This window comes from Hyaena hyaena, unplaced genomic scaffold, assembly GCF_003009895.1.
Source record: "Hyaena hyaena isolate Hyena2069 unplaced genomic scaffold, ASM300989v1 scaffold_66, whole genome shotgun sequence".
NCBI lineage: Eukaryota > Metazoa > Chordata > Mammalia > Carnivora > Hyaenidae > Hyaena > Hyaena hyaena.
Window position 1 is genome coordinate 2,704,896 of NW_024080696.1, and position 15,236 is coordinate 2,720,131.

A 15,236-nucleotide genomic window follows, 5' to 3' on the forward strand; every position below is an offset into this window, starting at 1 on the left:
TATTAGCACAGAGCCTGATGTGGGGCTCCAGTCCACAAACCATGAGATCATGACCTGAGCCAAAGTTGGGTGCTTAACTAACTCAGCCATCCGTGCGCCCCTCTTCACTGTTGTTGTTGTGTTTTTTTTTTTTTTTTTTTTTTGGAAAGATGGAAGTCTGCCTTTGAAGTGCTTACTGTTAATAGTACATTCATTTGTATCTTCTCACCTGTCTGTGCTCTTTATCCATTCACACATACACATACACATCTTGTTTTGTATTCAAAATACTTGTGTCAAATATGTATTACTGCTCTATAATTTTCATTTTTCATAAAAGGTTATAAACATCTACAGGTGTACATACCTGATCCTTTAAGTTTAATATGATAATAGTAGACAAGAATTTGCTTTCAATTTTGACCTTTAAAAATTGACTGTACTGGAGATGCAGTTAAGTTCCATATTACTTTTGAGTTTGAAAATGTCTAGAGATGAATTTAAATCTGATGGAATGTTCTTATTTATGTCAACTCTAAGATCCAGAGAGTTATCACAGCCTGCCCCATGAAATTGTGGTCAATCTTGCTGCTTTCTTTGAACTTTGTGATGCACTAATCCTGCTGTGGGTACAATCCTCCCAGGGGATGGTGTCTGATGCCAGTGTCATTGAGGTGAGGAAATGTACCTATTTTAATTTTTGTGCCAAGACCCATGTTTTAAGATTCTTAGAGGCGAGATAAACTGCAATGTTGTTATTATATGTCCAATATTATTTGAAATATTTAGTTCTTAACAGTTTTAAATATATACATATTTTAAAGTGTAATGAATATATACTTGACATAAAGAGCATATATTTAAAGTGTACAGTTTTATTTTTTGACATGTATACACCTTTGAAGACATTACCACAATAGTGAACATATCCAACACCCTAGAGTCTTTCCTCATATTCTTTTGTATTTCCTTCCTCTCCCTTGCCCCCACCCCAAACCAAATGCTGTAATAGATCAGTTACATTTTCTGGCATTTTATATAAATTAAATTATGCAGTATGTATTCTTTTTCGTCTGGCTTCTTTGACTCAAAATAGTTACTTTGATATTGTTTAGTGTATCAAGAGTCCATTCCTTTTTATTGCCAAGTAATATTCCATCAAATGTATGCACTACAATCCATCCAACTGTTGAAGAACACTGGAGTTTTAATTTATATTTTAATTCACTAAAGCCATTTTAGACATCATTGTTGTGAATAGATTCCTTGAGAGTTTTGAATCCAGATTATTCTATTAATTTTAATAAACTAGGATAGCAGGTCTTAAACTTTTTGTTTCAATAATCCTTTATGTCTTAAAAATTATCAAAGACTCCAAAGAACTTTTGTTTATATAGCTTTGTCTATCAATATTATGTTAGGAAATAAATCTGAGAAATATTTTAAAAATTATTAATTTGCTTAAAAACACAGTAGCAAATCCATTTAATGTTAATAGGAATAATAATTGTAAAGAGAAACACTGTTTTTCAAAACAAATTAATGAGAAGTGTGCAACTGTTCTTATATTTCTGCAAGTCTCTCTGATGTTCAGACTAACAAGAAAATGAAATCTGTTTTTGCATTCATTTCTCTTACAGTATATTGTTTAGGCCACTTATTCATACAGTTATACTTCTCCTTTTTCCAACTTCCTATCTTCGTAGCCATTGTGTATTATTGTAAACAATTTTCATTGATACTATACCACAACTTGACATGTGATAGTTTTCTAAAGGTTATTTGTAATATGGAATCTGAAAAAATACACCAAACTTGTCATGTATCATAATCCATTGGTTGGTGGGACACCTGGGTGGCTCAGTCAGTTAAGCATCTGACTTTGGCTCAGTTCATGATCTCACAGTACATGAGTTCAAGGCCCACATCAGTCTGTGTGCTGACAGCTCAGAGCCTGGAGCCTGCTTCAGATTCTGTGTCTCCTACTCCCTCTGCCCCTCGCCCACTCACACTCTGTCTCAAAAATAAATGTTTAAAAATTTTATTAAAAAATTAAAAATCCATCAATTGGTTTGGCTTGCACTTTGGATGGACTATTTTAGGTGTTTATAGCTCATATGTTGGTAATTTGGAAAATATTATTCACTGATGTATCAGATCTTCCAAATGTTGACACATCTTTTTTATGGTGTGGTGAAGTACCGTATATTCAGTAAATGGTGATGGAACAAGTAGATGTCCATACAATAAAGTAAAACTGAGCTTTTACCCCTATCTTACATTATATGGAAAAATTACCTCAAAATAGATCATAAACTTAAATAAAAGCGAAAAGTATGAACTGTCTAAAAGAAAACATGGAAGAAAAACCTTTATAAGGATAGGCAAAGATTTTATAAGATTTTTTCATAAAAGAAAAATTTGAAAAATTTTACCAAAATCAAAAACAACTTTTTTTAAGTTATTTATTTTGAGAGAGATAAAGATCTGCAAGTTGAGGGTGGGGGGACAAGAAGAAGGGAGAATCCCAAGGAGGTTCTGTACTGTACAATCCTATGAACTGCGAGACCGTGAGCTGAACCAAAATTTAGAGTCAGATGCTCATCTGACTGAGCCACCCAGGTTCCCCCTCCCCCCATTTTTTTTTTAAATAAAAAAAATGTACATCCAAGTTAGTTTATAGTGCAATAATGATTTCAGGAATATTTTCCAGCAATTCATCCCCTATGTATAACACCCAGTGCTCATCCCAGTAAGTGTCTTCCTTAATGCCCCTTATCCATTTAGCCCATTCTGCCCCCTCATAACTGCTCCAGCAACCCTCAATTTCTTCTCTATATTTAAGAGTCTTCCCAAAAAATTTTTAAATAGACAACTTTAAGAAAATGAAAACACTGGGAGAAACTGTTAAAAATTGGGCTATATTATTTCATTTATATATAAATGACATAAAATTATAATTCTATATTATAGATATTATATAAATTATATAAGCAGACTAATTAATACAGCCCAACTTTTAAATGATCAAGGTAATTTGTATAGATACTTCTCAGAAGATATATGAACGCCCAGTAAGAACTTCAAAACCTCCAACATCATTAGTTATCAAAGAAATGTAATTGAGATGCCATAAACCAAAATGGCTCAAGTTAAAATCACTAACAGTAGCAAATATTGGCAAGAAAACAGAACAACTGGAATTCGCCTACGCTGCTGGTTGGAATGCAGCTGCTTTGTAAGAAAAGTTGGCAGTTTCTTATAAAACTATGTGTACACTTACCATATGACTTAATAATTCCATATTCCCTAAGGAAATAGTTCTGAACTTTAAGTACTTGGAGGAAAAAAATCTTTGCCTTCTCTCTGCTTTAATGTCCTTAAAAATATTTCAGATGAATGCTAGACCTTTCATGTATGTATGTTGAATATTGATTAACAATCGAAATTTGTGTCTGTTGTTTCACTCAGAGGTCTGTGTGCGTATGGTTTACTCTGTTTTTAGATCTTGGATTCCTTGCGGTGGCGGGACCGGTTTTGGACCATGGCTGACACAGTAAAAGTGGATGCCTCAGGCCTGGCCCTGCTCGCCCTTCACTGGCACTGGGTGTTAAAACATCTGGTCCGTCATATCCCCCAACTCCTAATGAACCACGAAGACAAGTAAGACTCCTATTTAGAGTAATAATGTCAATATCTATAGTACTGATGATGATAAAGAGAAAAGGGTTTAAAATTGAAAGTTTCTTCTTTCTTTACTTTTGCTTATTCCCATGGCCTTTTGGTGAATGTAAATGATGTCTCTTACTATCAAGCTCTTACCCCTTATCTTATGTCCCTCTGCCCCTTTTCCCTTCTTTAAAGATACTACAAAGAGGTTCAGACTGTCTCAGAACATATTCAGAATTGCTTGGGAAGCCCAACTGGCGGCTTCATTGGAATAAAGAAGTTGCAGAAGTTCCTGGGACGACCATTTCCTTTTAAGGTACAATTTAGAATCATATAGTAAACACGAAGATTTGAATTCTTGGGAAGTTCTGGAACATGGCTGTGCCACTCAACTCGACTCATAAATGTTGCTGAATACTATTAATTGATTTGTTAAGTATTACATTTTTGCTTATTCTTGAGAGTATTAAGTCTGGGTAGAGTTTTAATTTGATTACTGTATTATCTCCTGAGAGTAACAGTAGACAAACCTTATGTTTTCTAGAAGAATTGTGGAAATATTTTAAATATTTTCTGAGACATGAATAGGCTGCTAAAAAGAACCTCATTTCTCCTCTGTAATAGATTTTCCTGGGTTTTGTTGTTTCAGAACAAGCTGGTGGTAGAGTGTTTTTCTCAGTTAAAAGTCCTTAATAAAGCGCTTGCCATCAGGGAGTGGATGCCTGCCCTTGGGGAAAGTGGATGGTGGGAAGACATTAATCGTCTCCAAGTGGTTGCTTCTGAATGGACTTTAAAGAAAAGTCTTTTGCAGGCCTGGGAATTGGTCCTCAGAGCTAATATTCTAGAAGATGCCAACCCAGGTAATCTCCTTTAGAGTTTATCCTGATAACAGATGCTCTAAAAGTATCTGCTGCTCTACAGCCAGTAAATTTTAAGTTTTTCCTTAGATTTTACTTTTTTTTTAGATTTTTTTTTTTTAGCCATTGTTAAATAAGTGTCAGGCATAGAGCTGGACTTCACATCTATTGCTTAATTCTGTCATTAAAATTGTGCAGGTAATAATAACATTTCATAGATATAAAACTCAAGCTCAGGCCAAGCTCACAGTCACATAACTTGTTGGGAATCTGAGCTTATAATACTGACCACTATGCTGATATATCACATGTGTCTTTTTGTCTAGATGAGCTGAAGGATCTTGTAAATGCTCATTGTTTAGAACTAAAAGCCAAAGGAATTTCACTTGGTTTTTTGGAGAAAAAGCACAATGAAGCTTCCTCCCTGTTCCAACCAGACTTTACCTCCTTAGTCCAACTCACCAGGAGTGTTCAGTTGTGGCCTGCAATGGAGTACCTGGCTCTGCTTTGGCAGTACAAAGTGACAGCTGATTTTATGGCCCAGGCTTTCCTAAGAAGGTAAGCCATTTTCCTCAGGGGAACTTATTTTTGGTTAGGTTATTCTATGTATCCTACATGTGAAACAAAGCACAAACTTGTATTAAAGGGGAATAGTTTTACTGAAACAGAGGGAAGTCAGTTGCCGCTTTGGAAAGCCATAACTTCTCGATGTTTCTTTGCCCATTTTGACTCTACCTCTATAAGTTAACTAGGTATTTTTCCAGTAGAATTGCTTGTTTCTGTTTCAATGAATGCATCATAAATTTTGTGTGTACCATCTTCCTGTACATAACACATTTTTAGCCGCTTATTGATAGCCTACAGTACATCCTCTCTTCCTCTTTACTTACTTTTGGAACAGGTCCAGCAAAAATCAGCAACCCCCATTAGATGAGGAGATAAGTCATCACATCATATTTTGTCTTCAGTACACACCAATTGCTCCACAAGAGCTTCGAGACCTTTGGTCCTTACTACACCGTCAGAAGGTAAAAAACAAAATCCAAAAGGGGAATAAGCCCTCTTTATACTATGAGCCAGTTAAACTTTTTTTTTTTTTTTGTGGCAAACTGGTTGCAGAATGGTTTATCTAATTTGAAATCCTATGTTGTAAAATCCAGTCTTATCTGAATTAACTTTTAAAAGGGAGAATTTTGAATGTCATTTGCAGTAATTACCTGGGTATTTCTCAACTCTTGTCACAGAATCATTCTATTTGGTTTCTAGCTAAATGAGGCTAAAACAGTTCCTTTTTTTTATTGTTTATGTAAAAATATACCTGAGAGGTTTTAATCTCTCCTCCAAGAATAACTATTAAATATGAATAGCGGTAAACTGTAGTTTAACTTCATTACTTAATATTTATTTATTTATTTATTTATTTATTTATTTATTTATTTAGAGAGACAGAAAGAGAAGAATAGGGGCACAGGGAGGTAGAGAGAGAAGCTCTAGCAGGCTTCGCACTCTCAGTGCTTGAGGTGGGTTCATTAAAGCTTGAACCCATGGACTATGAGATCATTACCTGAGCTGAAGTCAAGAGTCAGATGCTCAACCAACTGAGCCACCCAAGCTCCTTTCATTACTTAATATTTTTTTTAAAATGTTTTATTTATTTCTAGGAGAGAGAGAGAGAGACAGCGTGAGCAGGGGAGGGTTAGAGAGAGAGGGAGTCACAGACTGAAACAGGCTCCAGGCTCTGAGCTGACAGTCAGCACAGAGCCTGACGCGGGGCTCGAACCCACGAACCGCGAGATCATGACCTAAGCGAAAGTCTGACAGGACACTTAACCGACTAAGCCACCCAGGCACCCCTCATTACTTAATATTTTAATGATGTTTTACTCATTTATCTGTTTTGCTGGTACATTATAATTGTTTAATTCACTTATATTTTTTCATGTACCTTATAAAGGCAGATCTCCATTTTATAAAATTATAAACAGGATAAATGACTTAACCAAGATGACCAGGGTTGCAGAAAGTCAAGAACGTTAGAATACCTTTAAACCTGTGTTAATTTTAGATGAGTCTTCTAAGAGACCTCATAACTTAATTCATGCAATTTTACTCAAATATGTTCTTATCTATTTATCTCTAGGTGTCTACTGAAGAAATTATTTCCTTGTGGTCTGACTTATTTAATTCCACATTTATGTCTTTCTGGAGCAGTACTGTTACTACAAATCCAGAGTACTGGCTAATGTGGAGCCCTCTGCCTGGTGTACAGCAGAGGGAGATGCCCAAGTCCCTTTTGGACTCCACATTGAAGGTTTGTTGGCATAAAATCATAAAAATGTTTGATAGTGGGAAAAAAATTTCTTGATCTAGCAATACACATTTATTCCTACGACAGAGCAGTGACTAAATAAGTGATTGCAATTCTTTATTTTCTGCAGGAAGTTAAAAAGTATACTTTCAAAATAGATATTCTGTCTTAAATCATTTGGGAAATTCTGAATTAAAGTAAAAAAAAGTTTCCTTTAAAAGGTCTTCATTTTCTTCTACCATTTTTCCTAGTTACAAAATATTTTAGCAGTATAGAAATGTGTATGTATGTGTGTATATGTATGTATATGTGCAGTTGACCCCTGAACTGCAGGGTTTGAACTGCATGGGATCACTTACACATGGAATTTTTTGAGTAAATATATATTTTATGTTGTGATTGAAAAGCATAGTACAAGTTGCCAAATGACTAGAAGCAAAACGAAGATGGAGGAAAGATGCAGGAAGGCTGTAACAATAGGGCTCTCAACTGGATGCTGGCACTCTTTATCCTATACCTGTGCAAAATTCATTGAGGTATTAAACTTAGATACGAAGGAACTGGGTGGGGCAGAAGGGGGGGGGGTATTGGCAGGACCAGTTAATGGCCAGAGTTGGCCAAAGGCCACAGAATGAGAACCTGCCTCTCTCCTGGGATAAGAAATCTAGGAAAACACCAGGGCAGGATAAGCACTAAGCAGAATTCTTGGTGGTAGAGAGGACTGCAGGGTGGGCGCTGTCCGTGGTGCTGAAAGCCCAAGACAGAAAGTTAATACCACGCAGAGGGACTGGCAGCTGGCTCACTGCTCACCACCTTTTCTTGTAAGCAGAAACTGTGTTGGAACCATATACAGGGGGTCAGGTGGAGCAAGTGACCTAGAGAGAGGAGTAAAGGTACTCTCCCTTCCCTGGTTCTTTGCCTTTCTCTGGATTGTACTTGGAAGGAGATTCTGCACTCTTGGGTAGAGGAGCAAGTAGTGGACGTCACCCGAAGATCCAACTTTGCTAACTTTGGGTGAGGATGTAAAACCTGTGGTGTCTTATTCTACTGTACTGTACATGGTTAAGTTTGGGGGAGTTAACCATTAAATACATGGACTTTTTTATTGCATGGGAGGGGGTTAGTACCCCTAACCCCTGCATTGTTCAAGGGTCAGCGCTCATGTGTGCTCTCACTTTTTCTTCCTCTTCTCTCTCCCTCCCTCCCCTCTAGATATATCTATATGAAATAATATCTCTATATAGATATCTCTATATATCTAGATATTTAGATATCTATAGAGTTATGATTCTATACAGATATATCTATATATCATATATGTCATATCATAGATATATCTATGCAAGATATATATATGTATATCATAGAATTCTGTAGAAATAACTCCTCTTTGCTTCCTGTTTACATGTATTTTGCATTAAATGTATACATAAAAATAAGATCACTTTCTCTGTTCACATAATATGTCATGGAAACATGTCATTCCAGCTTATTCTTTTTAAGGTATCCCATTGTTCTAATGGCTGGAATTTATTTAATCACTTATTTGCTCATAAATGCTGAGGTTTCTTGCATTTATTTTCCCCTTCCTATAACATGCATAACTGCATCAACTACTCTTGCATAAGTCTCTTTCTCCTAGTATTTCTATGGCTATGTTACAAGACCTGGAATTTAATCCTTGATCAGAATGTCTGCACAGTTAAAGAGATTCATGGCTATTTTCAGAATGTCTGGGAAGGTGGTTTTTGTTTTTATTACTATTTTTTCTTTCCAGGTTTTTATTTGAATTCTAGTTAGTTAACATTCAGTGTAATATTAGTTTCAGGTGTAGAATTTAGTGATTCATCACTTACATACCACCAATGTTCCTTACAAAAAGTGCCTCCCACTTAATATATATTACCTATTTAACCCATCTCCCCACTCCTCCAACCCTTTCAGCAACCTTCAGTTTGTTCTCTAGAATCTGTTTCTTGGTTTGATTCTCTTTTTCAGCCCCTTCCCCTCATGTTCATTTGTTTTGTTCCTTAAATTTCATGTATGAGTGAAATCATATGGTATTTGTTTCTCTCTGACTTATTTCCCTTAGCATAATATTGTCTAACTCCATCAATGTCATTGCAAATGGCAAGATTTCATTCTTTTTTATGGCCGAGTAATATTGCATTGTGTGTGTGGATATATGTATGTACATGTACGCGCATGCGCACATACACAGACACACACACTATATCTTCTTTATCCATTCATCAGTCAGTGGACATTTCGGTTCTTTTCATTATTAGGCTATTGTTGATAATGCTGCCGTAAACATTAGGGTGTGTTTTTTACTTTTTTAAACATGCTAGAAACTGGTGAAGGGGGAGGTCACACTGTCCTGGATGACCACAGGAGAACTTAGGACTAGAGCACAATTTTACTTATTAGTATGTTTATAAGAAGCTGTTGCTTATATCTTTGGCACACTACGTGTTATCAACATTTTTAATTGTTACCAATTATTAAGTTTTAAAAATATCATTTGAATTTTTACTCCTGATTATTTTTGAGATCAAGCATCATTACATATATATAATTTCTTCTCTGAATTTTTCAGTCATTTTTTATTGCTCATTTTGTTAAAAAAAATTGAGCTCATCATCATTTTCTTATTGAAGATCTTTTTATATGATATGTATATTAAGCCTTTCTCCACCATATGGATAGAATATATTTCTAGTGTTTTCTTGTCTCTCAAGTTTTACAGTGTTTTCAAATATTATAGTCCCTTTCTTTTTTCTGGCTTTGATGTCATGCTTTTTAAAAACATCTTCATTATCCTAGAATTAAAAACTATTTGCCCATTATTTTCTTGTATATTTGTTTTAAATTTAAATGCTCAGTTATATCTGGGTGCCTTATTTTGTGAGGTAGCTGTGTGATTTTTTTTTTTTTATACAAATAGTATATCCAAAAGCAGTATAACAACACCATTTTTGACTAATTCATCCTTTCCACTCTCATTTGAAATGCCACCTTTGTCATACTTTATTCCTACAGATGTTTCTGGATTTGTTTCAAACTTATATTTTCTTGCTCTGTCAAAATTTATTTTTTTTAATATTATTTTTTAGAAATCTCCATGCCCAACTTGGGGCTTGAACTCCTGACCCTGAGATTGAGTCACATGCTCTTCTAACTCAGCCCATCCAGGTGTCCCTCAAACTTGATTTCTTTATTGTAAAACATTTCTCAAGCCTTTAGTGATAAATCTTACGGATTCTCAATGGTTGTAGAGTATACAGTGTTTCTCATTTTCTATATTTAACCACCTCATCTTTTGCTGTGGACAGCAATTACTGTGTCCCAGGTGACTAGTCTCAAGGAACACAGGTTTGACAAACTTTGTCCCTGTCTCTTACAATTGTCTTCTAATTCTTTTCCTTGCCTCCAAGTCTCTCCTTTCTGCAGTATGGCTGTAGCTCTACTGCAGAAATGGTCTCTCTAGGGGCGTCTGGGTGGCTCAGTCGGTTAAGCTTCCAACTTGGCTCAGGTCATGATCTCACGGCTCATGGGTTCAAGCCCCGCGTCGGGCTCTGTGCTGACAGTTAGCTCAGAGCCTGGAACCTGTTTCGTATTCTGTGTCTGCCTCTCTCTCTGACCCTCTCCTGCTCATGCTGTCTCTCTCTCTCTCTCAGAAATAAATAAAAAACATTAAAAAATTTTTTTTGAAAAAAAAAAAGGTCTTTCTGATGCCCAGGTTGGAGGGATTTTCTTGCATTACTAAATCACCCATTATTGTTCCTCATTTCTTGAGAATTGAGTCTATGTTTCTTTAAAGCCTACTAACACCTGACCCTATTCTGTCCTTTGTTTGAGGTTTACCTGGTGCTAGCAACCTGAACCTCCTTTTCTTACTCTCTTTCTTCCCTTGGAAGTGCTCAGTGCTACTTGTTGAAATGCACTTACTTCTAAAAGATACATGACTCCTCTCCATCCATCAGGGCCCTGGCAGTCTCAGTAGAGCCATCTTCTCCAAGTGCTGCTTTGAAGTATTGACCAGCAGCTGCAGAGCAAGTCCCTGGGATGTGAGTGGCCTCCCCATCCTGTCCTCCTCACATGTCACCCTGGGAGAGTGGGTTGAGAGAGCCCAGCAGCTCCGGGACATCAGCTTGGTGCTTTGGACCAACATGGCTGTGCCTTCAGTCGCAGAGTTCAGGTATTCTTACCCCCTGGGTAGACTGTAAAGCACCATCTTTTCTATGGAGCATGTAGCAGAGAACCTCAGAACTTCTTCTGTAGTAGCTAGTTTTGGTGGGTGAAGGCAAGTGTATTTTTTGGCTGGATCATCAGATTTTTCAGCCTATGGTAGGCTATTATAAGCTGGCCAGTGCCTTTGTCACTTTTAATCTTCTTGTGATCAAGAGAGTGGTGCTTAGAAAAGCATATAGGATTACTTGAGAAATTCACCTGTAAGTATTGGCAGTGCAGTCTGCCATGTCATTTTCTAGAATGATAGTGTGAGAAAGGAATGCGTTTGATGTAGTGCAAGCACATAAGTGCCTCCTTGTTCCCACAGACACACGGACTCTCAGCTCCAGAGACTCGTGCTCTGCCGGCATCTGGCAGGTTTGGCAGAGCTGCTCCCTGAATCCCGGCGGCAGGAGTACATGCAGAACTGTGAGCAGCTGCTGCTCGGGGACAGGAAGGCCTTCCAGCATGTGGGCCAGACTCTTGGGGACATGGCCGGGCAGGAGGCCCTGCCCAAAGAGCTGCTATGCCTGTTGCTTACCTCCCTGCGCCACTTGTTTGGGGAAGGGGACAGTAAGCGGGACCTGCCCGAGCCAGCACGCCGTGGGAGCCTATGGGTGAACCTTGGCTTGCTCCAGATTCAGACATGGCTTCCACAGGCACGCTTTGACCCTGCAGTGAAGAGGGAATACAAGCTCAAGTATGCTAAGGAAGAGGTATGGAGGGATGAGAGTTTTGGAGCATGGGATCCATCCCTGACTGGGTGGACTTGCTTAGCATATTACTCCTTTTATTCCCTTTTGGATGCTCAGAGTATCAAAGGGGTGATTTTGCATAAGCTGCCCTGTTACTTCCCAGGAGTGTATTCTAAAGACTACATTTCCCTCTTTGAGAGTTCCTCTAAGTAAGCTTTGGCACTTGGAGGGGCGCTTCCTAAGCCTCTGATGGGTATCCTCTATTCAGACTCCCTTTACCTGAACTAAGTTTTGAATATTTAGACTTGGATAATTTCTTTAGATATGGTATAGTATTCCTTAGGGTTTGAACTTTTGATGTTCATTATCAAAAATTTTTTAATGTTTTATTTGTTTCTGAGAGAAAGAGAGAGACAGCATGAGCAGGGGAGGGTCAGAGAGGAAGACACAGAATCTGAAACAGGCTCCAGGCTCTGAGCTAATTGTCACACAGAGCCCGATGTGGGGCTTGAACCCACGAACTATGAGATCATGACCTGAGCTGAGGTCGGACGCTTAACTGACTGGGCCACCCAGGCGTCCCAGGTGTTAATTATCTAAAATTCAAGGATCAAGTAGATTTAGATTAGGTGGTATCCCTTTATATTTGAACTTCTAACCAAATTCATAAATGAAAGATAGTTATAAAATTTTTCTTCTTCAAAATATGGAAGTAGTATAGCAGAGTCTCATAAATTCAGTGGTGTAAACAAGATAGTTTCCTTTAGCTAACAGCTCTGAGGTGACGCGGTCCAGGTTAAAGGAACAGAATCTCTCAGTCTTTGGTTATTCAGAAGCCCAGGTCCCTTTCATCCAGTTGCTGTACCCTTCCCCAGTCATTGTCCTCTTGGACAGGGGCACAGCGAGGCACAGCAGTCCAGCTTCTTCTCTTTCTGTTAGTTACACCAGCTGCAGTGTGAGTGGAAGACCCGAAACCTCTCATCCCAGCTACAGACTGGAAGAGACCTGGAAGATGAAGTCATTCTCAGTTACTCTCATCCTCATATCAGGTAACGGCAGGGTTATTGTGTTGAGGGCTTATTGACTCTTTAAAAACAAATAAGATGTTTGAGGTTGACCTTCACAGTGTAATTGCAGTGTTCGAGGTGATGATACATACCTCTGAACTACATTGGCAATTAGATCCTAAAGCCATTGTTATAGTCAGGAAAAATTAATACTGTGAATGGAGAGGCAGGATTCTCATGGGGCCAGGAGGGTTGAACCCAGAACTTATTCTCAACATGACAGAAGTTGGGTATGATGATGTGCATTCACTGTTTGGGTTTGTTGTCTTTGTAAATATTGTATAGTGTAGCAGGTGTGAGTTCCAGTCCTGTCCCTATCCTTTGGCTTTAGACTTTGAAGAGATCACTTAATGTCTTTAAGCCTGAGAGGTCTGTAAGAGGAGTCTGTAAAAGGATAATACAACTACTTCAATGAGTTGTGATTAGACTTTGATGAAATATGCATCTGTATTGCATGATATCATGTGTGGCATGTGATAACTGCTTTTACTATATTCTCCATTTACATTATAAGTGTCAATATTTTCTTCATGTTATTCCTTAGGAGCTGATATGTCTTCATTCTGTTTTCCTGGCTAAGGGCTCAGTATAGATTTGCTGTTTTTCTTCTGACAGAATTTGCATATTGTGTTAATTTTCATTTAGATTACTTCGCCAAAGAATAGATTATCTGGAGAATGTAATCTCTAGCCTGTCGAAGAGGCAGGCCTTCAGACCCCAGGTGCCTGCCTACGAGTCACTGGTGCAGGAAATCCACCATTATGTCACCAGCATTGCCAAGGCCCCTGCTATTCAGGATCTGCTCACACGACTCCTGCAGGCCCTCCACATGGATGGGCCTCGGTCTGCCCAGGTGGCCCAGAACCTTCTGAAGGAGGAGGCATCCTGGCAACAGTCACACCACCAGTTCAGGAAGCGGTTGGCTGAGGAGTATGCCCTGTATCCAGATTCTGTGGCCCCGCTGCAGGCATCCATCTTGCAGTTGCAGCATGGCATGAGGCTGGTGGCATCTGAGGTGTATGCTTCGTTCCATGGCAGTGTGGTCTGTGCAGACAGGTTGGGTGCCCTGGCCACATCCCTATTGGCGTTTCCGTCGGTGGGCCCCACCTTCCCCACTTACTATGCTCATGCAGACGCGTTATGCTCAGTGAAGTCAGAGGAGGTCCTTCGAGGCCTTGGGAAGTTGATCCTCAAGCGCTCAGGAGGAAGAGAGCTGGAAGGCAAAGGCCAGAGACCTTGCCCTACACGAGAGCAGCTGCTGATGAACGCCCTCCTTTACCTGCGTTCCCATGTGCTATGCAAGGGAGAGCTGGACCAGAGGGCCCTGCAGCTCTTCAGACACATATGCCAGGTAAGCCCGTTTTCAGGGGGATGTCCTGACCTAATCCTTAGGGGAGCTGGGTGTATAATGTACAAGCAGGCCGTCTGCAGGACGCTAGCAATACCCTGTGTGGATTCAGACCATGTGCTTGGGCAGTGGGATCTAGTGTTGGCTCCTTTCTTTCTCCTGTTCAACTGTTAGTTTGGAGGGCCTTTGTTTCTAAATTTTTAAGACATTAGAAAAAAATTAGTGATATTAGCTCTTTATCTGTGATGCACACTGGAAATATTTTCTCCTAGTTTGTTGTCTTTTGACTTTATGGCGATTTTTGTCGTGTAATAGTTTCAACTTTTATTAAGAAAATCACTTTCTACCAATGAAAGCAATTTGTTTTCAATTTATATAATTAAAAGAATAAATATAAATAAAAACTATTAAATTTTACCACTTAAAGGTTATAAACTGTTAACATAGCTGGTGCATCCCATTCTAGGCTTGTTTTTTTTAAAATTTATTTTGAGAGAAAGAGTATGTGCTTGTGCATGAGTGGGGCCAGTGGGGAGCAGAGAATCTCAAGCAGGCTCCATGCTGCCAGTGCCGTGCCCAACTTGGGGCTTGATCTCATGAACTGTGAGATCATGACCTGAGCTGAAATCAAGAGTCAGACACTTGACCAACCTGGGCCGAAATCAAGAGCCTGATGACACCCAGGTGCCCCAGTAGAACTCTTTTAAAAATAAAAATCTTAGAATAGTTTCCCAGTATGTAATAGATAAAAGAGCTGCTTTAGTTGAGAACAATTCTATTCCCTCTCTGATCTCTGAGACTGCTCCTTAAATCACTAGAGTTCTGCAAGCCACTACTGAAGTTCATTGTGTTTTATACTTTGCTTTAAAAAAACTTAACAGCATTTAGTGATTATTTTGTTCCATAATCCTGATATTCTTCAGCTGCATTGTACTGAATGGCTGCCTAGTTTTCTATTGTATGGATATGCTCTAAAATATTTAAATAATTTCTTATTGAACATTTAATTTGTATGTAGTCTTTTTACTATCTTGGAAAACACCACCACTACCATATATAGTCTTATACCAAGGTCTTTGG

General features: G+C 38.5%; 1 protein-coding gene across 1 annotated transcript in view; it reads left to right on the top strand.

Moving 5' to 3' along the window:
- MDN1 (midasin AAA ATPase 1) overlaps positions 1–15,236 on the top strand; it is a 170,583-nt gene that overhangs the window by 109,171 nt on the left and 46,176 nt on the right. Inside the window, 11 exon segments of the mRNA XM_039232166.1 lie at positions 520–653; positions 3,485–3,642; positions 3,844–3,964; positions 4,298–4,508; positions 4,832–5,063; positions 5,407–5,533; positions 6,646–6,816; positions 10,800–11,014; positions 11,375–11,762; positions 12,681–12,790; positions 13,454–14,159. Coding sequence (XP_039088097.1) covers positions 520–653; positions 3,485–3,642; positions 3,844–3,964; positions 4,298–4,508; positions 4,832–5,063; positions 5,407–5,533; positions 6,646–6,816; positions 10,800–11,014; positions 11,375–11,762; positions 12,681–12,790; positions 13,454–14,159 — 2,573 coding nt within the window.